A 25,953-nucleotide genomic window follows, 5' to 3' on the forward strand; every position below is an offset into this window, starting at 1 on the left:
TGATGGAATTTTGAATATTTATTATTCTATTTTTGAAAACTGTTTTGGACATGTCAAAATCTAAACTTAACGTGATTGAGTGCCTTAAGCATGAACAGACAGTATTTCAGATTTATCTGGATTTTACCGACTTTTAGTCATCTTGCCAGATACACGGACAGAGTACGATAATTATCATATTTTCAAACATCTTGTTTACTGCTACAGGTCGGATTCGATTATCCAAGGGATCGATAATCCAATCCGGAAAAAAATGGCTCGATTTTCCGGAGCCATAATTCATCTCTGTAGTATTGAATTTGAGTCAGTAAAAAAAAGAAGCAAAGGGTGGTAAATACGTCAACCATTTATGCATGTCATATAGAAAGGTAAGATACCGACAGCATCCTGAGGTGACCATTCTAAACCATCCTGAGCTGCGAGAGACCATACCAGGATGTTATCTGGTGCATACTTGAAGATTTTCAGAACAAAACTTGATCACCTAGAAGCCTGGGAAACAATGATCTGATTGTCTCTGGCATATTTTAGGAGCCACGGTGCATCATGAGAGAATATCCAACAAAAATGATTGGAATTGATAAACAGATTGAGATCTTCTACAATAGTAATTGATCAACCTGAAGTGTTGAAAAATTTCCAGATGACTTTATAAAGATCTTAATACACATGAAGGACGATGAGCTTGAGCTTGAGCTTGAGCTTGATTGACCGCCCACGGTTGCTACTCTGTTACTGCAAGATCAGCTGTAATTACACAGAGAACCAATAGACGATGCTTGGGACTAGCAATCATCCTCAATGTGTAAAAACTGGTGATCTTAAATAAGGCAATACCAGCGCCGGCCGCGCCCGAACACAGGTCAAGAAAGGAATGGGAAGGATTGTGTTGACATGACACTCGCTTTGATGGAAGCCTCTGCACTTCCACGAGGAATCACTGGGATGTTGGATAAGAGGGTTGGGTTTGCAGCAGGGTTTGTTTTGGTAAACGATAAGCTGAATTGATGTCCTAACGATCATATAACGCGAAGGAGCTTGGGACTAAAACCCACGGTCTTCTGCTCAGTAAGCAAAAACGTTTGCCACTAGGCAGACGAGCACCTTTTTAATCACCGAGTTGCTGTTATTACCATGTAGTCATATTAACAAATAAAACGATTGACGAATCTTGAATGTGGATGGGCCTGAGATTAGACTCATGATGTTCTGCTCAGTAAGCAAAAACGATTGCTCTAAGGCCACCGAGCCCCTCATATCACATAATACCGTTGCTCAAATTTGTGTATCCATTCAAACCCGGAACCAACGACAACAACGAGTTTCGCAAAATACACGATACACAAGCGATTTTATCATAAATCTCTTTGATATGTAAGGACCTGGGACCCCCTTTTTTCTGCTCAGTAAGCAGGCCACTGTAACCGACGATCTTTCAAATCCGAAAACTAAAAACTACGAAAAAGTACTTAGGCCTTCATTAAGTTCCACTTTCACGCGACGTTCAATGACAGGGTCCTATCCAGGATTACATCTGAAAAATCCAAATCTGGCCAACGCCCACCCTAAACCTAAACCTGTTCTAATCCACCTGAAATGACTAACGAATGAAAGACTTTGACTACCCAGCCATGCAATAGTCTCATTCCGTGCCTTATGGCAACTTGATGATTCTATTGCGCTCATCTTCTGGCACCTCCCAGGGGAGACTTGGTCCTGTACCCAATGCCTAACTTATCTCCATTCCACTCAGCTAATCGCAATTTTTTGTGATATAGTGGGCGGAATATTATTATATGAGACAATTTAATGCAGACGTCTTTCCAAATTTGGCAGATCGACAGGTAATCGGTGAGTTACCACGATAGTTGCTATTCAACAACTCGACATCGTCCCTTCGTCAACGCCTGCTATGAGAATTTCCCATTGCAGACGCCAACGAAATGACGTCATCGAGCTATCGATCAACTACCCTGGTTATCGCCTGGTACCTTATAGCACGATTGCTAGGAGGCGAACCGGAAGAATCGATGAGCTACCTCTCCCCCCCCCCCTTAATACACATGAAGGACGATGGAATAATTTCTTAGCTGCCGTCAGAGTTGTGACCTATAACAATCGCGATCGTCAAACAGCTGATGGTAGTAACGCTTTGTACATTCCTATCGATGTGCTCGTCGAAGCTCTCTCCATGACCATCCAGCAAGTTGTCGAAAGAAGTAAAAAGCAACTGGTGAATGTCGTCTTCGGTTGTGATCCATCACCGATCTGGTCATTCCCGACAATCACGACACTCATCTGTGCTGGTTTTGAAGCAGTTGCTGCTTTGCTTGCTTATGTCCGTTTAATGTTGCCTGCTTTGTTTGTAACTAACTCAGTCGCGCCTGTCGAACTTGGATGCGTAGGAATTGTTTTCATTTTCTTCTGTCGTTTTGCTTTTTCTCATGATCGTACTGCAGAAGTCTTCACTGTTTTCGTTGTGCTTTTCATCAGAAGCAGCGACTGTAAAGCAAGGTTTCGACAGGGCAAGTCAATTGATCAAGTCAGTTGAATTCAACTGACTTGAACGCAAATTGAACGTGTAAACCATGCCATTGAACTGACTTGATCAACTCACTTGAATTGAAAAAAGTTGAACCATGCTGAACTTTTCAAGCCAATTGAATTCAACTGAGTTGATCATTTGACTTGCCTAATCTAAACCCAGCTTAACGATTTGCTTGTGAGCAGCGACCATTACTGGTGATTGTTGTTTGCCATGGCTCTACCTACACGGCGTGACAAAACTTTCTGTCAGCGATAGTCAGTTAATGCGTCGACGAGTGTCACGTGAGAGTCAAGATATTTTGCATCACTGGCTGCCGTGTTTCATATGAAAGAAATCGGAGAGATGCGATATGGATTATAGAATACTTGGATATCTTAAGAATGAAACATGAGCAATCTTACATAATAAAAAAAACATGGCTGTGCAAATCTCGACAAAAAAAGTTTCACTGAGATCTCAGCAAAAGTGACATTTCAAGACCAACAATTGAAATGGCCTCAACTCCATTTTGTAAACAAACCTTGTAAGGCCATTTTCTCGCGAACCGAAGTCCACAAAGGCAAACCAACATAATGAACAGGTAGGAGAAATTCTCCTCTACCCGATTGTGGTTTAGGTTTGCGAATGAAGGTTTCGGTTCGCGAGAAAATGGCCTTACAAGGTTTGTTTACAAAATGGAGTTAAGGCCATTTCAATTGTTGGTCTTGATTTGATTGCTGAATCTCAGCGCACAAATGAAATGTTTGCTGAGATCTCAGTAAAACTTTTTTTGCCGAGATTTGCACAGCCGAGCTCGGTAGAAAAAACTAAGTGTGTATAACACGTTGACTGAAACCGTTTGGCAGTCGAGATATTCAATTTAGTCGCGGTTTTGTCAATTTTTGCCCAGTGTGCTCCGGGTCGACGTGGAGATCCCCTGAATTTCCTCGAACAAATTTTTTAACGGATCCGTCCGCTTCCAGCCGGTTGACGGTTGCCGGGGAAATTCCGTCCGTCGCACAGTGGTTGAAATCGGCATTTTCGTGCGCTTAATTAATAGCTCCTTTATCATGAAATTAAGAGATATGGTGTCTTCAGAGAAGTGTTTCAATATGTTACTGCGCTTCTTTAGATGTTTTAAGTTAAAAGATTAATCCCCCTAAAAGTGAGATCGAAAATTTATTTTTTCAACTATTCAAGATACAGTGTTGGTGTCTCGGACAAAGTTGTAGCTAATGATAGTTGACTATCATTTTGAAGTAAATTTATTAAAATTTCAGATGCACCATGGGTATATTGCCCCATTTTGCCCCCTGCCAAGCTACAAGTTCATAAATTATGGTCTAAAAATCTACAAAAATCTCAATTACTTTTTTTACAGAAGTTACTGCAATTCAGTGTTGTACTATATTGTGTATTTTGTTTGTATCTACAACTTACTCAAACATAGAAGAGCCGTAAAAATGTAGACCAAAAAGTTATGATGAGAAAACCATTTTTGAGGGACCGTCGGCAATAAACGTCAACCCTCTTGAAAAGTAAAGAAGATATTAATTAAGCGTCTTCAGCAAAGTTCTTTAAAAAGAAAAAGCTTTGTCCAAGACACCAACACTGTATCTTGAATAGTTGAAAAAATAAATTTTCGATCTCACTTTTAGGAGGATTAATCTTTTAAGTAAAAACATCTAAAGAAGCGCAGTAACATATTGAAACACTTCTCTCAAGACACCATATCTCTTAATTTCATGATAAAGGAGCTGTTAATTAAGCGCACGCTCACTCTAGTTTTCTACTAGTTTAATTTGAAAAACAACAACCACAAACAAACGCGCACACTTCAAGTTCGTTGGGAAATCACGGACGAAATGCTCGAGACCGTGAATCCTCAGATTAAAAAAAAATGAAGCTCGGACGAACCGGAAGTCCATCACTTCCCGAAACCCTTCGTGTCCAATCGTGAATCTAAAGATACGAAAAATAACTTGACTCGTTTAATCGTGCGGCTGTCCCTTTCCTACCTTATCCATAAATTAAATGGACCCCGCTTTTGAGAGATTTCAGCAAAAATGCTTGTGTCTTCCTACTGCCTACACTAAAGAATTTAATTCAAACAATTTAAACCTATTAAGTTATGTACACATTATACAAAATTCCTGATCATTACACTTGGAAGTCTTCTGAATAATTTCTGAGCAATCTGGTATACTGGAACCTCCATTTTCGAACCAAACCGGGGGTTCGTAATTCGAATTAGTTCGTAAAAAGAAAACTCGTTACTTGGGATTTACTTCGCAAAAAGAGGTTTTTGAAAATATTGTCAAATTCTTCACAATATTGGTATTTTTGGAATCGGAGAGACGTGTAGGGACCGGAAATAGATGTATCCGGTGCATGAAAAACTGAAAAATACTTAGTTGAAGACGCTAATTTCAAATAACAGACTAAACTGGTAATTTTTATACGATAGATGGAGGAGATGAAAGTCTAGAGTTGATAGTTGATAGGGGTAAAACTCGTTTCAATCACATCGTTGGTACTTGAGCGGGTCGGCGATCATCTCTTTTTGCCAGTGGTTGCAGGGGGGGGGGACACCCCTCACCATCCCTCTCGAAAGGGGGAGTTTGGTAAAGAGAGATGAAAAAACCGATTTGTACCTTCCTTCAAAGTTGTCCTAGCTCGCTATCTAAAGGGCGAACACGAAATTATTGCGACACATTCAACAGGGCATAACTTTTTTACCATTGGGTAAAAATCAACCAAATTTTGCACACTTTCTCATTGATGTGTATTGTGTACATGCTGTCAAACTCGAAGTCGTGTTTTTCGATTCAACGAAAATGGAGGTGAACCAACGCGAGTTGAGAGAACAAATTCTTTCCAAACACCTGGAATTTCCTGACCTGTCGCACCGGCAGTTGGGAAAAATGTTGAACATTCACCATTCAACCGCCTCCAGAGTGTTGAAGCGGTTCCAAGTGTGGTTGACGTTGGACCACGGCAAAGGAGCTGGAAGAAAACCGGGACCGGAGAACAAAAAGACGGAGGGAAAGGTGAAGCGGATGATTAAAGCAAATCCCAACGTCTCAAGCCGTGATTTGGCTAAAAAGATCGGCATGTTGCAGAGCTACGTCCAGAATGCAAAGAAGAGAGCTGGACTACATACATACAAGGTACAGAACTTCCCAAACCGCGATGAGCGGCAACAATCGACGGCTAAAACTCGGGAACGGAAGCTGTTGGGGTGGAGTCCTTGGGGAGTTGGTTCCTTCGTGGACTGTATAATTTAGGTGGTGCTCCACTCCTCCAACACGATGGTGGTATTGATGGGAACGGTTGATGTAGGGAAAATACTTTACTCCCGCAGTGTTAATGCTGAGATTCAGGACCAATCACTTTCTCCTTAGACATTAAACACGTAGGCAACGGTAATTATTCACTAACTGTATTTAGACATAAAACCACTACATATATTTACACTAAATTACATATATCACAAATAACAAAGAACACGTTAAAATTCTGCACGGTAGCCTATCCATCTTCCTTGGAGGTCTACCCGGCACTAATTATCCAATTAATTGCCTGATCGTCGCTGTCTTTGGATGCTGGGATGACTGAGAGCGAGAGAACCTTGTTTCTCCTATCGCTCCGGTTGCCGATCGATGGTGATCGATGATCGGTGGTCCTCTCCTGTCCTGTGATGTGTGACTGCACTTCCATTGCTCCATGTATGGGTATGTCCGAATAACGATGCCCAAAATTCACCTCGTAATCATCTCATATGGTACAATGGGGTGAAATATTCTTGGGTCGTGTTTATTAAATTTGGGCTGGGCTACTCTCGAACATCATCACCCACCCTGAAATCCCTGATTTCTGAACTTTTATAATGGTCCGCCTTGACTCTTGGTTCGTCCATCCGGTATTTAATCCGCCCTTGCCATTTCCAATCCCTATCCTTGTCCTTGATCCTTGTTCCTTGCTATGTCCTATTCCTTTACTTCCTCCAACCTGGTTCAGTCCATCGACTCATTGGAGATCGGAGATGAACGAATGCGTTGATACACCTTTTTACACCCACCTCTCGAATCGGTTTCAGCTGTTGTTATTTGAAGATGGTTCGGTTGATTTCGCTTGAAAATGTCTACGCCAAAAACGTCCTTAGGAAGAGTTTTTGGTGTGGTATTGATCATGATTAAATTATTATCGAGCGTTGGTTGGATCCTATTGATGTGCGTGTACCGATTTTCCTGACTCCCTTTGTCAGTAGATGAACCAATAAATCAAATATGTTGTTGTTGGTGTTGTGGTGTGAATCGATTGTCTTCAGCATGATTAACGGCTGAGCGACTTGGATTCGATTCGAATTCCTTTGATCCTGATTCCGTTGGACACCCCTAGCGTTCATGGTGTGATGAATATCCTATATCCATCGGATTGTGCTGGTGTAGTGCTCAGTGAACGTCCTTTGTTCATGAGCGTTGATAGGTTTGGTGGCTTACAATCATCCATGAGCTATTGCCAATGCTAATTGGTTAGCGTGTCGACACCCCTAGTATCTGGATGCTCTGGAAGGTGATTGTGTTACCAATGCCGGGATTAGACAACGAACACCCGTCCGTTGCCTGGATTATGGACACACCAAGTGTCCATATGCCTTTCCTTGATTAATTGGAGCCATGTACCATTGGAGTAGGAAGCGAACACGCCTAGTGTCCTGATCCGTAGGTGTAGGAAACGGTCACCCTTTGTGCCCGTGTACCATAGGAGATGAAAACAGACGCCCCTAGCGTCCATTCGGAATGGTAAGGATTGGACACCCATTGTATCCGTGTACCATGGTTGTGTAGAGTGGGCACCCATGTGCCCACTTACCGATGGAATTGGAATCGGACGTTCCATGTCCGTAATCCATTAGATTGGAGTCTGACACCCTGTGTGCTAGTGACCCATAGGTATGAAAACAGACACCCTGTGTGCCCGTTGTCCGTTGGACGGGAATTCTTGATACCGTGGATTGAAGTGGGAATCAATGAGCCATCGATTTACTGCAAAATATTCAAGACTGCCCTTTGCGTACTGAAGCCGTTGGATGCTGAATGAACCGAAGATTTAACCTTGCCAGTGTCCAGTGAAATGGTTGATTGGTTGACCTTGTTGTGTATTGGCGACCTTTGGTTGTGATCAGTTGCTCTGCACATCATCGTGAACCGTACAATATCTCGCCGTCGAAATGTTGGAGTTGGTGTTGGTGGCTACCGTAGCTGTGTTCAGCGTAACGTTAATCGTCGGAACCTTCCGAAGATGAGAGATGAAATTCCTCCTATCCCTTATTTGGTTTGATGTCTCCGAGGCGATGGATAGCATAACAGTCGATTCGGTTGGTATCGAAAAGAGAGGTGTGTATGTAGTATTCTGCTGAGTAGTCCTAGCTCGGCTAGGCATATACCGTGCAAAGCTGCTTACCTTACAGAGAGGCACAGCTGGCCAATCAAATTCGATTTTGCTCCGTCCATTTGGGTTGAATAGTTGTGTTGGTGCTATTTCGGCAATCCGGGAAGTCCGATCGTAGTGGAAGTAAGGAACATTGAATACGAGCTGCTCCGAACTTTGTTGATCCGAGATGCTCCGAGGATGATTGATTTCAATAACCCGAGACTTCGTGAATCCGTGAATGACGAAAAACCGACTTCGATCGAACATGAAACTTCGAGATCCAAGCGACGGTGACCGTAACTCGTGGGTGTCCTTCCTATGGTTCATTGGTATCGTTCCAACCGATGGATGTACTATTTGTGGTTGTAGCAGTGCGACGTGAACGTTGCTCAGATGTTTTGAGTGCTCCATGTTCAATTCCGAATCATTACGTAATAGATGATCGAGTTGTGGATTTCCATGTATCCAGTAGGATGACTCTTGTCGAACAGTGCGGTTGATTGCTCCGGATCGGTGAATTGCAGTAGATTGGAAATCGAAAAAATTTCGTGTTAGTGGTATTCCGTGTAGCCTCGACTGGACACACACTAAATAATAGTTACCTGTGGAAACAGACATTCCGCCTGGGTTGAATCGGTCGGTTCCATATCCCGTGTTTGATCCAGTAAATGACGTAATTCCAATCCGGACGAATGTAGTAGCTGTTAAGTCATTGGTGTATGGTGTGAAGTTTGCCAAATAAGAATGGCTTGCGAGTTTCCTTAGTTCACAACCTTCAAGCTAATCCACATGGGTGAATCCGATCGCTCCTATCCGCCAATGCTATTTCGTAATGCCATATTATTGTTGATCGGTTCCAGTATCGGTGGAAATCGTGCAAGTGTCGATCGGTGTTGAATTTTTCTCTGAGCCCCTTTTCCAAAGGTGGATCGTAGTGGCATTAATTATTCAACGTGACCTTGAGTTGCCATTTGCATCCGAGCCCTTGTGTGAGTGAATGATAAAAACCGTTGCTTGTGGTGTAGCAAAATTCATTTCTTCACGACCGATTACTTGCTAAATTGTTTGATGCTTATCCTCAAGCCCGTGGTGCTCAGTAGTTTCCGCAGAGGAATAAATGGAGAGAGTACATCGAAAAGATGTGTTAGTGTCTTGAAATCCTATTTCGGCTGAACATATACTGAACTCATGCAAATTTACCTGGACGAACAGTATGCTTGGCTTGTTCAGTATTCCTGATCCGTAATGTTGAGTTGCGGCAACCGTTTGTCGTGAATCCATTCCAGTGTTTAGCGGTATCCAATTAGTGTTGATTGGTACCGATCGTTGCAATAAGTCTCAAAGTTTGTTCATATTGTTTATGGTCCCCGATGAACAGTGTCTTTTGGTAGATGATCATGGTGGATTTTACAATGGCATTCCAAAGGTTAACGATCCCGAATAACCTTTCCTTGGTTTCGTCAACGTGATAAAGGTTTTCCATTTTGGCCCATTGCACTATTTCATTGTGTAGATGCCGTTGTAATGATGGCGATGGACAGTGAAATCAATCCAATTGCCTTTGTTGCCATGGCGACAGCCATTCTGCTCACCATCTGGTTAGTCCTATCGCACTGCATTGTTTCCGTATTGAATTGCATGCATTCCGTGGTTATCCAAATCGATAGTCCGTTTCCAAGCCTAATCCAGGTACACACTATCCGGTTCGAAGGACCAAATGTTGGGGTGGAGTCCTTGGGGAGTTGGTTCCTTCGTGGACTGTATAATTTAGGTGGTGCTCCACTCCTCCAACACGATGGTGGTATTGATGGGAACGGTTGATGTAGGGAAAATACTTTACTCCCGCAGTGTTAATGCTGAGATTCAGGACCAATCACTTTCTCCTTAGACATTAAACACGTAGGCAACGGTAATTATTCACTAACTGTATTTAGACATAAAACCACTACATATATTTACACTAAATTACATATATCACAAATAACAAAGAACACGTTAAAATTCTGCACGGTAGCCTATCCATCTTCCTTGGAGGTCTACCCGGCACTAATTATCCAATTAATTGCCTGATCGTCGCTGTCTTTGGATGCTGGGATGACTGAGAGCGAGAGAACCTTGTTTCTCCCATCGCTCCGGTTGCCGATCGATGGTGATCGATGATCGGTGGTCCTCTCCTGTCCTGTGATGTGTGACTGCACTTCCATTGCTCCATGTATGGGTATGTCCGAATAACGATGCCCAAAATTCACCTCGTAATCATCTCATATGGTACAATGGGGTGAAATATTCTTGGGTCGTGTTTATTAAATTTGGGCTGGGCTACTCTCGAACAGAAGCTCTACGAGAAGATGCTGACAAAATATGGCTGCTGTGTGATGGACGACGAAACGTATATAAAAGCCGATTTTAAGCAAATTCCGGGGTTGGAGTTTTTCACCGGCAAGAGCAAGTTCGATGTGGACGACAAATTTAAGAAGAAGAAAATGTCGAAGTTCGCCACCAAATATCTCATTTGGCAGGCCATCTGCTCTTGCGGACTGAGGAGTGAGCCTTTCGTGACAAAGGGCACAGTAAATGGCGAGATCTACAAATCTGAGTGCCTCGAGAAGCGCCTTTTGCCGTTCTTGCAGCAGCACGACGAAGCTCCGCTATTTTGGCCAGATTTGGCATCATGCCACTATTTTAAAAGTGTCCTGGAGTGGTATGAGGCCAATTCTGTCCATTTTGTTCCAAAGGACATGAATCCGCCAAACTGTCCGGAGCTGCGCCCGGTGGAGCAGTACTGGGCAATAATGAAGCGGGAGCTTCGGAAGAGCAAAAAGACAGTCAAAGACGAGAAGGACATGTTAAGAAAGTGGAAAAAAAACTGAAAAACTGGTACCGAATGACACTGTAAAGACTTTGATGGAGGGCATCAAGCGAAAATGCGTTCAATTTTACACTTAAGGCTCCATCTATTAACTTTTCTTTTGATTTTTGAAGTAAATATATGTATAAAACTACCCTAAAATTTTGGTTTGATTCTAAACATTATAAGAAAATTGGCATGACATTTTCGGTGTCGCAATAATTTCGTGTTCGCCCTTTACTATCTATATGCAATTTTCACACTGCCGTACTCTAACGGAACTATCAACTCTAGACTTTCATCTCCTCCATCTATCGTATAAATATTTCCACTTTAGTCTGTTATTTGAAATTAGCATCTTTAACTATGTAAATCATTGACTTCACGCAGAAGCAGTACTAATAGTCAAAGTGGAAAATACTGTCAATACCCCCAATATGGGTATTTTTGGAATCCAAGATGGCGCCATCGGGGTACAGAAAACCTGGACAATAATCTAAAATACTCCACAATAATGGTATTTTTGGAATCGGAGAGACGCGTAGAGACCGGAAATCTATGTTTGACGCCATTTTGAAATCCAAGGTGGCGGTGTCCGGTTCATGAAAAACTGGAAAATTCTTTCAAAACCCCACAATATGGGTATTGTTGGAATCAGGGTGACGTGTAGGAACTAGAAATCTATGTCCGACGCCATTTTGAAATCCAAGATTCCACAAATACCTGGATACTGGATACTGCCATTTGGATTTCTAAATGGCGTCAGGCATGGATTTCCGGTTCCTACATGTCACTCCGATGCCAAAAATATCCATATTGTGGGGTATTGGCAGTATTTTCCAGTTTTTCATGAACCGGATACCGCCATCTTGGATTTCAAAATGGCGTCAAACATGGATTTCCGGTCCTTACACGTCACTCAGATTAAAAAAAATACCCATATTGTGGGGTATTTAAAGTATTTTAAGTTTTTCATGAACCGAATGGCGTCAGATATTGATTTCTGGTTCCTTCACGTCACTCCGATTTAAAAAATTGTATTTCACAGTATTTCCCAGATCTCCAAAATCGCAAAAAAAACTCGTTATTTGGAATTTACTTCGTAAAAAAAACCTCGTTATTTGGAATTTACTTCGTAAAACAAGGGACGTAAATTGAACACTGCGTAAAAAAAAAGAACGTTAACGGAGGTTTCAGTGTAATATGAAATAAATACTGGGGTATGTGATTTGAATTGTTGTACAGTTGAAGATTTGATTACGTTGAAGATATCTTGAAGATTGCTTGGATAACTATGATCACCTGATGGTCTTAATAATAATTTCTGAGTAACCTGGTATCATGAGAGGATATATGAAGTCTTGTACACATATTTTGAGGTCTTTTTAGAGATCTATAATTACCTGGAGATCTTTGGTTTAATTTCTGAGCAATTTGGAATTTGAGAGAATAGCTGGAAGATGTGATTTGAACTGTTGGGCAGTTGGATATCTTCAAAATGATACCTGATTAAGCTGAAGTCTAAAACAAATATCTGGAGGATTTATTTTAAGATCTATGATCACTTGGAAGTATTTTGATAAATTCCTGGGCAATTTAGAAGCCTGAATAATACTTGGAAGATGTGATTTGAATTATTGTGCAGTTTAAAATCTTCATGTGAATTGTTGTGCAGTTGAAGATCTTCAAAATGATGCCTGATCAAGCTGAAGTATTGTATAAATATCCTGAGAGCTTTTTCGAGATCTATGATCGCCTAGTTTTGGAATGAATTCTCTAAATCACCTGGAGCCTTTTGAAACATTTCTGAGCTACCTGGAATGTTGAGAGAATATCTGAGGATTGTGATTGGTATTGTTGTGCAGTTGAAGATCATCAGAATTATGCCTGATCAAGCTGAAGACTTGAACAAATACCCTGCGAACTTTTTGGAGATCTATGATCACCTGGATTTGGAATAATTTCGGACCAGTCTAGCATTTGAGAGAAAATATGGAGATGTGATTTGAATTGTTGGGCAGTTGATTCAGAATGATACCTGATTAAGCTGAAGTCTTGAAGACAAATGTTAAGGACTTTATGGATATCTGGGGATTATTTTCTACGAAAATTTGGTATTTGAGAGAATAACTCAAAGATGTGATTTGAACTGAAGACGACCGGCTTTACTTCTCTTCCGAAGGAAGGCGTGATCAGAGATGTTATGCCTCAGAACATCTCGGGGGTGCCAACTGGGATTGAACCCAGGCCTGCTGAGGTGAGAGGTAATCACGCTTACCACTACACCACCGGCGTCGCTGTCTGTTGGGTAGTTGAAGATCTTCAAAATGATACCTGATTAAGCTCAACTCTAAAATAAACAAAGTTTTTGTTGGAGATCTGGAGGTTTTTTGAATAATTTCTGAGCAACAAAGAATCATGAAAAGTACATGGAAGATGTGATTTGAATTGTTGAGCAGTTGGAGATCTTCATGCACTGGCAATTGCCCCACCTTTTATAAATAAGATTTTTATTTCCACATTTCCAAATAAAGATATAAAATAACTTGTTTTCTTAATAACTTGATTTGAAGGTAAAATAACTTCATTTCATACTACAAGGGAAATGTAAACATTTTATTGCGTCAATTCCTTTGAGATGGTGTCTGAAAATTGCACCACAAAGGTGCATGAAGGGACAAACTTCAATGAAATTTCTTGGTCGAAAAATTGCGCCACAGTGGTGCATACAAAAATATTCTGTTGTAATTTTTTTTCAAGGTGGTTCATGGAGGGATAAAACAAGAGGGTTAATTTAAGGTTGAAAAAATTCACATTCGTGGTGGTGAATCGAAGAGAAAGCTTTTTATTGCATATCTGGTGTAAAAATATCATCAATCATGGAGGGACTAATTAAAATGAATAACCCTGGTGGAAAAATAGAACCACGCTAAAAATTTGGAGGTGCACATTTAACTGAATATTTCTTGTGGAACGTTCGCAATACTGTGGTGAATGTAGAAGCAAGGTTTATTCATATTTCTGGTGCATAATTTGCATCGTTCTGATGAATGCAAGCTTCATTGAAAATTTATGGTGGAAAATTTGCACCATTCTGGTGCCTTAGAATTGCACCACAAAAGTGCATGGTAAAACAAACTTCACTGACAATTTGTATCCCTCTGATAAATGAAATTAACAGAAAATTTCTGGTGGAAAACTTGCACTGGTCAGGTAAATGAAGGCACAAGCTTTATTTAAATTAAGCTATATTGAAAACTTCTGGAAGAAAATCTGTACCTTTCTGGTGAACCGATTGGCAAGCTTTTCGGAAAATATTTGGTCTCAAATTTGTATCCTTTTGCTCAATAGAGGAACAATTATAATGTCTGGTGTAAAATTTGCTCCATTTTAATGATTGGAGGGAAACTGCTCTACTGAAAAATCTGAAAATAGGGGCAAGTTTTATTTGGTGGAAATCCTGAAAAAAAAGGAAATTTGCACCAATCAGAGAACATTTTTTTTTTAACATTAACGGTGAATTATTTGCATCGTTCTGGTCAATTGAAATTTCCTGGTGTAAAATTTTCTGATGTTCAATTTTCTGGTGTACAATTTTCTGGTGTTAAATTTTCTGAGGGCAAGTTTGTATTGACAATTTCTGGTGTAAAATTCAATCTGCTGCATGAAGGGGCTAGCTGAATTGAAAATTCCTGATGTAAAAATTACACAGTTCTGGTGAATGGAGGGGCAAGCTTTATTGAACATTTCTGGTAGAAAAAACTATAATGGTTTTGGTGTATGGACGGACAACTTAAACTTGACTTCCGAAAAGAACCTCAAGGGTATTGAATTCTGAAGAGAAGTTCCAAAAGAAAAGATTTCTTGGGATGATTCCATGAAAATTCTGCGAATAATTTCTAGTGAATCCTGCAGATAGTTCTAAGATAATTTCGAAAAGAATACCGAGAGAATCAAATTTTAAATGAAATTCCAAAGTGATGTTGGGGAAAATTTCAAGGAAATTCCAAGGATAATTTCAAGCTCATTTTGGGAAAAATTTCTGGATAATACATCAGGGGAATTTCATTTCCAAGGTGTTCAGAGAAAAAAGAAGTTCTAGAATATTCCGAGAAGAACCTCAAGGATATTGAATTCTTAGGACAGTTCCAATATATTTCTGGTGCATCCTGCAGATAGTTCCAAGATAATTTCGAAAAGAATACCGATAAAATCAAATTTTGAGTGAACTTCCAATGGGATTGTAAGCAAAATTTCAATCGAATTCCGAGGATAATTTCTAGCTCAATCCGGGAATAATTTCTGAAACTCTAAAGGAGTTTGAGTTTCAAGGTGATCTGAGAAAAAAATCATGAAGAATTGTAAATATAATTCCAGTGGACTTCTAAGAAGAATTTCAAAAGAGCTCTTCGGAGAGTTCAAAAAATCCGAGAAGATCCTCAAGGATATTGAATTCTGAGGACTGTTCCAAAAGATTGCTGGGGAGTATTCCAAGAAATGTCTGCGAATAATTTCTTATGAATCCTGCAGATAGTTCCAAGATAATTCCGAGAAAATAAAATTTTGAGTGAAATTCCAAATGGATTTTGAGGAAAATTTCAAGGGAGTACCAATAATTTCCAAGGTGTTCTGAGTAAAAGTCAAGAAGTATTTTCAAAATAATTCCAGAGGACTTCTGAGAAGAATTTCACAAGAGCTCATAGAGTTCTAAAAATTTCAAAAGAACCCAAGGAATTCTGAGGATGGACTTTTTTGCAACTGTACAAAGTTTAAAGACAGCTTTTTGATTTCCTAATTTAAAATTAGGTATAAGTTTGCCATTGAACCTTGGTCGATTGTTGTCTTACTAAGAATTTGTCCAAGACTCTTCTCTGAAAATTTCAAGTCATTTGTTACTGTGGTTGACATGCTCAATTCTTCGCGCAAGCCATCATTCCGTTAATAATCCTGTACTCGTTTATCAAAATAGTTTTGTGCGCCTTCTGTCCAATCGTTACATAATTTTTGAACCTTTTAATGATCCTATTAGCCTTGGCATTTAGATCAAAATTTGAAAAAAAAATTAAAACTACAATTTTCGCTGAAAATGACCGAGTTTAACGTACTCGCAACGGTAACAGTAAAGTGACTATAACAGCATATAAGGGCTTACAAGAATACTTACTTGAAATAGTCAAAAATTGTAACGATGTCTTCAAAATATACCAAAACGTACTGCACACAATTTCAGAAAGGTTACTGAATAAAGGATGATACCAGTAAGTTGAAGAATATATTTTCTTTGATTTGTATTTTTAACCTGTAAAGAAGAGCATGACGCAAAACATTATTACAACGATTCATACAGGGTTCAGAAATTTGGAAGAAATCGACCGAGTTGCTGGGCAAACACAATCGCAGTGATACCCATGTTGGTAGTATGGAAGCGTGGAAGAATTTCTAAACCAGGAAGGCTATCGACGAAGAACTGGACCACCAAAAAACAGCTATGATTACTGCTAGTAAGGTAAAGCGGCTACAAAATCGCTATATAATGGAACATTTCATCGATATTGTGCGCATACTTTGCAAAGGTAGCCGACCACTTCGTGGACATTCGGGAGGAGCTGAAAATGTGCCACCCAGTTGGTGGCTAACTACGATCCGGTGCTGGAAAAACACTTGGTGGAAGATGCGACAAATTGCCAGTATACAAGTAACCGTATTCAAAATGACATGATTACGTCGTTGCTCAATGTAATGTTAAGAAGATGAACCACCACCGGAGCAAAAAAAAAATAAATTAGCTAAATTAAACAGTTTAGGGAAAAAGTGGGAGGAGGACAGCACCATCTACCACGTACTTTGGAGTACCCTCTATCCCCAGATTAAATGCACCATAGAAAAAAAATTCCCCTCCTTAACAAGATTCCTGTGCACGCTAGTATCTTCATGTGAATTGTTGTGCAGTTGACGATCTTCATAGTGATGTCTGATCAAGCTGAAGCTTTGAACAAATACCCTGAGAACTTTTTGGAGATCTATGATCACTTGGCTTTGGAATAATTTCTGACCAATCTAGTATTTGAGAGAAAATATGGGAATTGTTGGGCAGTATAAGAACTTCAGAATAATTCCTGATCAAACTGATAAATATTTCGAAGACTTTTTGGAGACCTTTAACCAACTGGAAGTCTTTTGAATAATTTCTTAGCATCCTGGAATGTTGAGAGAATATCTGAGAGTTGTTATTTGAATTAAATGAACTCTTCATGCATATTATTTGTTCACGTTTTTTTCATTCTTCATGAAACTCAAGTAAATGTCGCCACCATACAGTACCATCACCGTATTCACCACAACAAATCGCTGGAGATTCAAAATGCAGCCCTACGAAAACGATGATGTACAGGACAAAGCGGGCAAAGCCTGCTGAAGTTCATGTTTATGCACAGCAACGTCGTTCAATCAGCGTTAAGGCAAGTTCAGATCTTCTCATCAGATCGCGAGCTGATCGGATGGGTCTAGGGGCTGATAAAATTTGGTAGAAATGGTTCTAATGTTGGCCTATAGATCTAAGATTGGGCCCATCTCTAAAAATCTGCTATTTATCAATTTTATCTAGATGAACGCGTCATTGGAACGGTACTAATAGATATTTTTGGTCGCTATTGAAAATTTAGTCGATTGCTGAATTTATGTATGGGTCCAAATTAGGAGCCGACATTACATCCATTTCTCAAAGATTTTGAGCGCTGAGTAATAACAGTTCTATCAAAACTGACAACTCTCAGTATGTATTCTTCTCACTTCGCAAATCAGTCTCGTTAATTTCTTATTGAGTTGTGTTCGTCTCATTTTGAGCTCATAACCGCCCACTGTGCGTCGGCTCAAAAGGATTCCCGTGCCTTTATCATTCGTTCTGTACTGAATTGAAAATACAGCTTTGTTTTTTTCCCCGGGGGCGGCAACTTTAACTGCAACCGGAGCTGCATTGCTCGGTGTTTTTTTTTTGTTTAGCTGCTACTGCCTCTCTTGGTCGGAGGTTGGGGAAACAAACCAAACTTTTAAGCAATTATAGCTTGACGAGTCATCGAACATTACTGTGATCAGCAAGCGGATCACGAAATTTATCTTATTCCATTCGTTTCAACTTTATAATAATAAAAAAATGAAAGGAGACATCACTGGAATTTGACTCCTCTGGTGATTCTAATCAAATTTTGCACTATCATCTCGGGCTGGGTAGAATTCTACTTTACCTCAGAGTAAGTTGCCTGCTGTCTGGTGCAAGACAGTGAAGCGGTGGTTAGGGTCCTCCCTACAATCTAGCCATCAAAGGTGCATCCATAAAGTAAGGGCAGGCTAAAAGCGAATCAAGTCGTTGTGAACAGGTAAAATGTGCCAGTTGGGACGCAATAGTCGGAAAGAAGCAACCGGGAAAAGCAGAGACGAAAGCAACAGTGATATTTTTTCGAATGAAATTGAAATTTTAAATGAGGAAAGTTTTGCGATAACAAGCAGTACGGAGGAACAAGATCCATGATCCTGCTCAGGTTGAACGCTGTTCCATTACGGCATCTCGTTTTGTGAAGTTCTCTTTTTTGCTGAGTTTGTTTGATTCAGCATATTTTGTTTTTTTGTGGTTGCATGCTGCATGTAGCGCAGGCAATGGAATTAATCCTGTATACAATTAGTAAGAGTTTTTCCTTGGTAGAAAATATATTTTTCATACTGCCATTTTCATTTAAAGGTTTATACATTATTTCATTTATCGAAAAGTACTCTCAATAAATCATCGGTCTAACTCAACATCAAGTGGGATTGTTATTTCTGTATTTTAACGTTGCATAATTCATTGTTTTCTGGTCCATTGGCAATGGAAGAGAGATAAAAACGACAAGGGACAGTCCTATGGGGTTGTACGCAATGGTGACGTAGGACTACGTGGCCTTTTATAATAAATGTTATTTGTTAACTGCAGCAGGCTGAAATGAAAATGGTTAACGTCAACTCGCCGGCGAGCAATAGTCATTATCAATTGGAACCTATAAACCACTGCACGCGAAAGCTAACCTCACTTTTGCTTGTACTTTTATTCGTCATTCTTCACGTGAATGAAAGAGATGTGCAGTAACGAACAAGAGCAAAACAAACCCAACAGAAATGTCAAAGTTTATGGTCAAGAGTTGGTGCGGGTATATGTTGGTTTGGTCTCGTGCAGTGGTCTATTCTGTTCTTTTGCAGTTCTCATTCTTCGATTGCTTCTGCAGCTCCTTCATCTATCTAGATGTACGCAGATATGTAGGAATAACCTCCCTATGTCTGAGCAGTCCGTGACGATCAGCACCCTCTTACACTGCTGCTTTTCTGGTGGTCACCGTAGAAAATATTTGTCATAAATTAAAGTCAGTAAGTTTTTTAATTATAAACAGTTGGTTTCTAGCTTCGAATTTCTGAACCATCGATCATATTTTGAGGTAAATCGAGTGACTTGGTCCCTTGAACCAACCAACAGGTTTGCAGAAATGAGCGGCACTTTGAAGGTAACAAATAATTTGTTGCCAAGTACCCGAATGCGATTCAATAAATAATACGGCACTGGACATCGAACAAAACACAAGATGCTAACGACACCACCAAATGGGAGGAGCTTCGGTCATGGACAAAAGCAACAATTAAGGGCACATCAGCTGAAGTTCCTCCTCTTTTTTCGGTTTTGTCGCTTGAAAGCACATGACAAGAAAAAATAATCATTTGTTTTTCTTTATTCAAGAGGTTTTCAGCAAAATAATCATTTTTGCAAAGCTAGAAAATCATGCCCCACCCATGTTTGGTATTCTTTCATACACTTCGTCTGCTGCTAAGAGGAAGAGGTGACAATTGGCTTCTTACTCTTTAATTTCTATCTCTATCTCTATCTTTATCTATGTCTATCTCTATCTTACGCACATCAAATCAGCCAATCACGAGCTGGTTCACGTTTGACAGAAAAGTGGTTCATTTTTGCCCCCGTATTGTCACCTCTTCTCTTAGGTCTGCTGTGGCTTTCTATACTAAATTATGCGTTGTATACAAACAGTCGGTAGAATATCAGTGTACACCCAACTAAAGTTCCTACCCTTTTAAGTGTTTTTCTCGTTAACTCTTTCTCTAAACAAATTGGTAAATCTTAGCTTTTAACAATAAGACGCTTAACACTTTTTCGACGAATTTATGATCCTATTTCACGTCATGGTTCTTCTCTATGCCTGTTCAGATAAATAAGTACTTTCAGTTATTTTCTCTACTGCGCTGAATCAAACGAGTAAAATTAGAAGGGATTGAGGTTACACGCTTAAATAACTGAAATAACAATAAATATTTAATCGTATAGCCGGAAAAATCTTTACGAAAAAACGTTGAACTTATACGCATCCCTAGGAAAAAGTTAAAGTTCATATTTTTTGGTGGTCCTTCGAAATTGTCAAATAGCAGAGTTGCAACCAGCAAGTGTAAGCCAAGAACTAAAAGCGGTACGATGCTAGTTTTCGTTGCTATGACGATGACTGAATTAAGAGGCTTAGAAGTAAAGGGGTGAAGGTTAATTCTCTTCATCGATTTCCTCGTTTGATGACCATGGCTTCACTAACCTATTTCGCACTATTTCTGCTTTGCTCTTCTATCATTCAGAACAAAAACTGTTTCAATGAATGAGTTTGCTGTCGAGTTATTAACGAAACAGAAAGTCGATGAAGAGATTCGATCAAAATCACGTACACCCCTACTTCCAAGCTTGGTTACAAGATTACAACTCTGGAGAGCATTTTATGTGGTCGTTGGGGGGCGTGTGGTTCTGAATATAGCGATGAGTGCGCAAAATATTACACAATTACATCCTCCGTATTTGCACTCGCCCGAACATCGGAGGCAAATACCGCTTCGACTTGTTTCGTCTACTAACGATTCTCTGATTGACTGCATATGCATGTACGTAATTGGTGGATTTATTAGTTATTTCGACGCTTTTGGACAATGCTTGACATTTACCTCTTTTTCAATAGTTTCTTGTTGAAAATCAACAGTCGGAAGCATTATCATCAATGCTTAAAAAAATTCTGATCGATTGGTGGTAAAATTATTGAAATTGGTTAAGGTGCAGCTGGGTTATTAACTTTCAAAATCTTTCATAACTATGTTACATGTTACATTTTTTCAGAATGTGCAGAAATTTTCAAAAGAAGAGTTGAACGGAGATAGATTTTTGAGTCAAATGAACACATTTTTGGAATAGGTTGGGATGTATTGTATTCGCGTAGAAATTCAAGTTCGTTTATTTATTGTGTATATTTTAGGGACATTATTGCCAAATTTGTTGATTGATTCTCGTTTCATCCTCAGTCTTGGGACAAATGTGTTTTGATTGAATAATCACCGGTTTCCAGTGCGGAAATTGTTCCTACACTAGTTTAATAAACAACATATAAAGTGAAATTATCGTAATAAAGTGCTAACACACCCAAAAATGAACCAAGCCGAAGTGGCCAAGCTGATGTCACAGCTGAAGGTTGCGATCCGGCCCCGTCATCGCAACTTGAAAAACATCGACGGACCGGAAGGGCGGCTCGACAAGCTTCGCAAAACCGTGACAGCGCTGATCAAACACGAACGGATCGAGCTGAACTACCAGCGAGCGGATGAAGCGCGGGGCTACGCCGAGCGGCTGATCTCCGATGCTATCCGGTACGGGGATTGCCACAAGCCGACGATGGAAATGGCTGACTATTGGCTGACGGAGAAGCAGCTGGTGCACAAGCTATTCAAGGTGCTGGCGCCCAGGTTCGAAGAGTACAAAGTGTCCGCCACGCGGATGTACAAGGCAACGAAAGAATATCCCGGCTGGTATCGGAAGCGCACGGTACTGGAGCTGCGGGGTAATCCGTATCCTTCGCTGGTGCAGAATTTGTACCAGAATCGGAATTTACTGCACAATGTTTTGCTGGACGAGGCGCGCAAGGATTTCCGCAAGGAAAAGTACGCGGAAATTGCGGCGCAGATTGGCGGTACGATGGAGACTCACTCATCACATTGGAACAACCAGATAAGTACACTTGCTTTTTATTTTATTCTACACATATATCCCAATCATTTTATAACTAAATACATGCCAGAATAAAAAGTTTTTTTTTATTCTGGAAGTGAGAATACACTTGTGTATTTTTGCGGGGCTTATTGTATCAGAAAATGACCTCAGAATGTACTTGCAGAAACAGGCATTCTTGAAATGGGTCGTTTGATGTACGATAGAGCTGTCACCTCAACAAACATTGAATGTTAAGAAGAGCTTATTCAGGCAAAAATTGGCTTCTTTAGCCAAAATATTGCTTATTCAGCTGTTAATCAACTCAAATTGTTTGTTGGGACCTTCCATCTCCAGGGCTAAAAATATTTGCACATTCGACATACAGAAAATGCAGATAAGTCTCTTCCATAAAAACTCTGCCGGTACAGAGGGCGATGGATTGTACTCACACACACACACACACACACACACACACACACACATTATTGCCAAATTTGTTGATTGATCGGTTTTAATTCTAGTATGTCTAGTCTTAGTGACATTTCGTCTCGGTTGTTGGTTGTCAGTCCCAGTACAACTCTGAGGATTCCATTGATATAACCACAAGATTGATCTGTTTCACAGGTTTTATAATATTTACCTTATTTTTTTTTTTCATAAGGTGAAACTGTGCTTCACAAACCTAATTTATAAAAATTAATGAAAATCTCAACCTTGAGAATTTTTTTTCAAATTCACACGCGTGTTTATTGATTGATTTTCCGAGCACTGCTCTGGTAGTATTCCTAAAAAACTGTGCAAAGAATTAAAGGAGTATTTACATAACCATATATGGCGGTCTGCTTAATCGAGAATAAAACGCGATCTAAGCCAGATTTTCAAAAATCTAGATTAAATTTGAAAACTCTATTCGGTAAGAAGCAAGGTAGGATAAAACATGGAAAGCACGCAGCCATTCTATATACATAGTAAAGAATGGCGTGAGTGTATTCAGGTATGCAGGCAGAAGATGAATACCAGACCAAAAATTTAAATAGGTGGAACAACTTAACATAATCAATGACTTTAAACGCTAATTTACGCAAACTAACAATGTCATAAATGGAACTTTATTTTTTTTTTTCAGATGCTGGTGTTAGATTGCGTGGATGTGCTTTGATTCTAGAGAAATTTGCGTATAAAGCCATTTATTACGTTTAATTTTTCTGCCTTTTTCAATCGTCGGTCTAGATTCTCGACAAAAATTTGAGCTGGACGGTATATTTTTAACATAATTAAGTATAACACCTTAACCAGATTTGCAAACAAAAACGAACTGATCACAGTTACCGGAATAATTTCCCTCAACATTTTTCAGTTGCTTCACAGCGATATAAATATGAAAAATCTTAGGCGTTCACCTCCGTCTTTACCCTTTTGTCCACCTCAAATATTCACAAGCATTGCAACAAGAAGTTCACTGAACGTTCGACGACGAGAGATTCAGATATCTTCCGATAAGAATTTTAGCGATTTTTTAAAAAGACAATTTAACATAACTTCCCTGAAGTCACAGAATTTCATTAAAGATCACTGAAGCTTCGACGAGAAATTCAGAGTATTTCCGTCGAGAAGTTAAGAGATCTCCCGAAGACAAGTTCAGGGAATTTCCGATTAGATGTTCTTGAGTTTCCGACGAAAAGTTCCCAGAAATTCCGAAGAAAAAATCACGGAACATTATTCAATTTCTCTGACATTCACAGAAATCCATTAAAGTTTTTTGAAATTCCCACCAGAAGCTCAGCGAACTTCCATTGAGAAGTTAAGATAACTTCCAACAAGAGGCTCAGAGAACTTCCGACAAATATTTTCCGATGAGAAGTTCAGAGATCTTCTGTGAAGTATCCTGCTATCTGGCTCTTGTGTTTCTCATTAAATTATTCAACTTCACTTGTTGATGGTTTATGTTAGATTGATTTTATTGTTCATGTTTAACTTAGCCTAAACTGGAGGTAATTGAAGTCATTATGTATTTGCTAGCCAATCAGCGATCGATACATATATCGACCAAGAGAGGGAGAGAAATGATCAAGAGAGAAACCGCGCTGCGGCTTTCCCACGTTTACATGTCGCATGGTGACAACGCCGCTTGGAAACAGGCGTAGTGCATTGGCTTAGTAATTAGATCCTTTCCTCGGAAATTGATTATGCAGTACCTCGACACTTATTGTAGGGTCGATGACTGGCGACAGCTAAGGAATTTCGACTCAGCAGTGGCGCAACAAATGCGATCTGCTGGAAATTAATAGAATTCGATGGCGTCTGTTATGCAGATGCCACACCATCCTCCTATGGGGAAAAAATGATTGAATTTAATGAAATAATTTTTTCTCTTTTTTTTTTGTTTGTATGTGCATTTTTGTTTTGACTTCAAGTACCTCTCAATATAATTTTCAAGATTTGTTCTAAGTTCACCCTTCCCGTTAGAGAAGAATGATTTTATATAATGAAATCATTCGATACTTAATTTTCACTTAATCTTGTGGATTTATAATGCTTACTTGAATAATAACTTTTATAGACTATTTGAACCTATCGTCTACTGTTATAAATGGTTATTAATTAATTATACCTATTGAGTTATAATAAGTTCATCGTTTTTTACTTAATTTTTTATAATTCTATTTTTATGAACTATTTGTTCATCTTGGTTCACAATGTTTTTAATTTTGATATTAGGGTGGATTATATCGGTAACTTTAAATGGTCCAGCATACACTGGGTCCAATTTTCGTCGATTTTGCTGTTTTAACCAAACATTGTCTCCTATTGTTATATGTATCGGGTTTGAAACTGTTTGTTGGTTCTGAATCCTTGTCCTTTTAGCTTTTTCTAATAGAGCTTTTGCTTTACTTGACGCTAGTTGCATTTTATATTTCAATTCATACAAATATGATTCATAATTATAGATTGGATCTACTTTTGTGACGTTCGAAAAGTTACTTGGTATATTTGCCAGTTTTCCGAAAACTAACTCAAATGGTGTGTAGGAATGGTTGGTATGCGGTATAGAGTTATAACAAAATGTGTAGTAGTTAATCCAAGAATCCCAATCGTCGCGCTCATCGTTTCATTGTGCTCATTGTTTCAGGATGATATGCTGTTGAGAACTTTTGATGAATTGATAGTAGTTTGCAAACGTTTTCAAAGACTTCATTCTTGTATTCGGTTCCCAAATCTGATTTAATTGTATTTGGACAACCGTAAATGAGAATGCATTTCTCTACTAAAGCTTTTGCTAAAGTGTTAGCTTGTTTATCGGGTATTGGTGTTGCAATAACATATTTTAATAGATCACACTGGATTGTTAGTGCATATCTATTTCCATTTTTAGATTTAGTTAGGGGACCAATGGTGTCTATTGATATCAAATCAAAACACTTGGTCGGTGTGGTTGTCTCTGTATGCGTTTCATTTGTATTTGTTTGGTGTTTATTTTGCTTACATTTCAAACATTGTTTGATGTATGTGGATATGGTATGTTTCATTCTATACCAATAATATTTTGTTCTTAATCGGTTGAGTAATCTATTAACACCACAGTGACCTCCCGTAGGTGTGTCGTGGTTTTCAGCGATTATCTTTTGTATGAGGTCCTCATCATTTATAATTTGTGCCGGCACGTAGATGACAATTGTCACATTTTTTAGTATATTGTTACATGCTTCTTTGAATGATTGTCGAGGAATAATCGTAAAAATTTCATCATCATTTTTCAATGCTAGCTTTTTTGTATTCGTGTTGATGGCCATTTCATCTATTGTCTGCAGACATTTTTGTTAACTGAATTTTCCTCTTTTATAGAATAGTTGCGCTTGAGCAATAATTCTTTTCGTGTTTTTTGTTAAAATTCGTATGTATATTTCGTTACTCTTTATTTCAAAACTAGACGTGTTGAATGCGTCTAGATTATTAACCGATCCATAAGCCTTGAGGTGATCAGTCTCATCAGCAAATGAACTAGTTTGTATCTTATTATTTATTTGGTTTGTTTGTTGCCTCGTCATGGCTCTTGTTAGAATTGGCAATATATAAAGATTTTTTAGTTCTTCTGAGTCGATT

General features: G+C 39.3%; 1 protein-coding gene and 1 long non-coding RNA gene across 2 annotated transcripts in view; both read left to right on the forward strand.

The window, feature by feature from the left end:
* Positions 1-25,953, forward strand: part of LOC135702093 (uncharacterized) — a 94,174-nt gene that overhangs the window by 20,178 nt on the left and 48,043 nt on the right. The gene's annotated exons all lie outside the window — the stretch shown is intronic.
* On the forward strand, positions 21,247-21,945 carry LOC135701703 (large ribosomal subunit protein bL17m-like). Its single transcript, XM_065222561.1, has one exon. The coding sequence runs from the start codon at positions 21,295-21,297 to the stop codon at positions 21,943-21,945; it is 651 nt and encodes a 216-aa protein (XP_065078633.1). The 5' UTR covers positions 21,247-21,294.

This window comes from Ochlerotatus camptorhynchus, unplaced genomic scaffold (assembly GCF_037179485.1).
Source record: "Ochlerotatus camptorhynchus isolate MF236.1 unplaced genomic scaffold, CSIRO-AGI_Acam_v1.1 ptg000015l, whole genome shotgun sequence".
Taxonomy (NCBI): Eukaryota; Metazoa; Arthropoda; class Insecta; order Diptera; family Culicidae; genus Ochlerotatus; species Ochlerotatus camptorhynchus.

Bases quoted from the DNA above. Each gene is read 5' to 3' on its own strand.
- LOC135701703 (XM_065222561.1), top strand. From the start codon at position 21,295: ATGAACCAAGCCGAAGTGGCCAAGCTGATGTCACAGCTGAAGGTTGCG.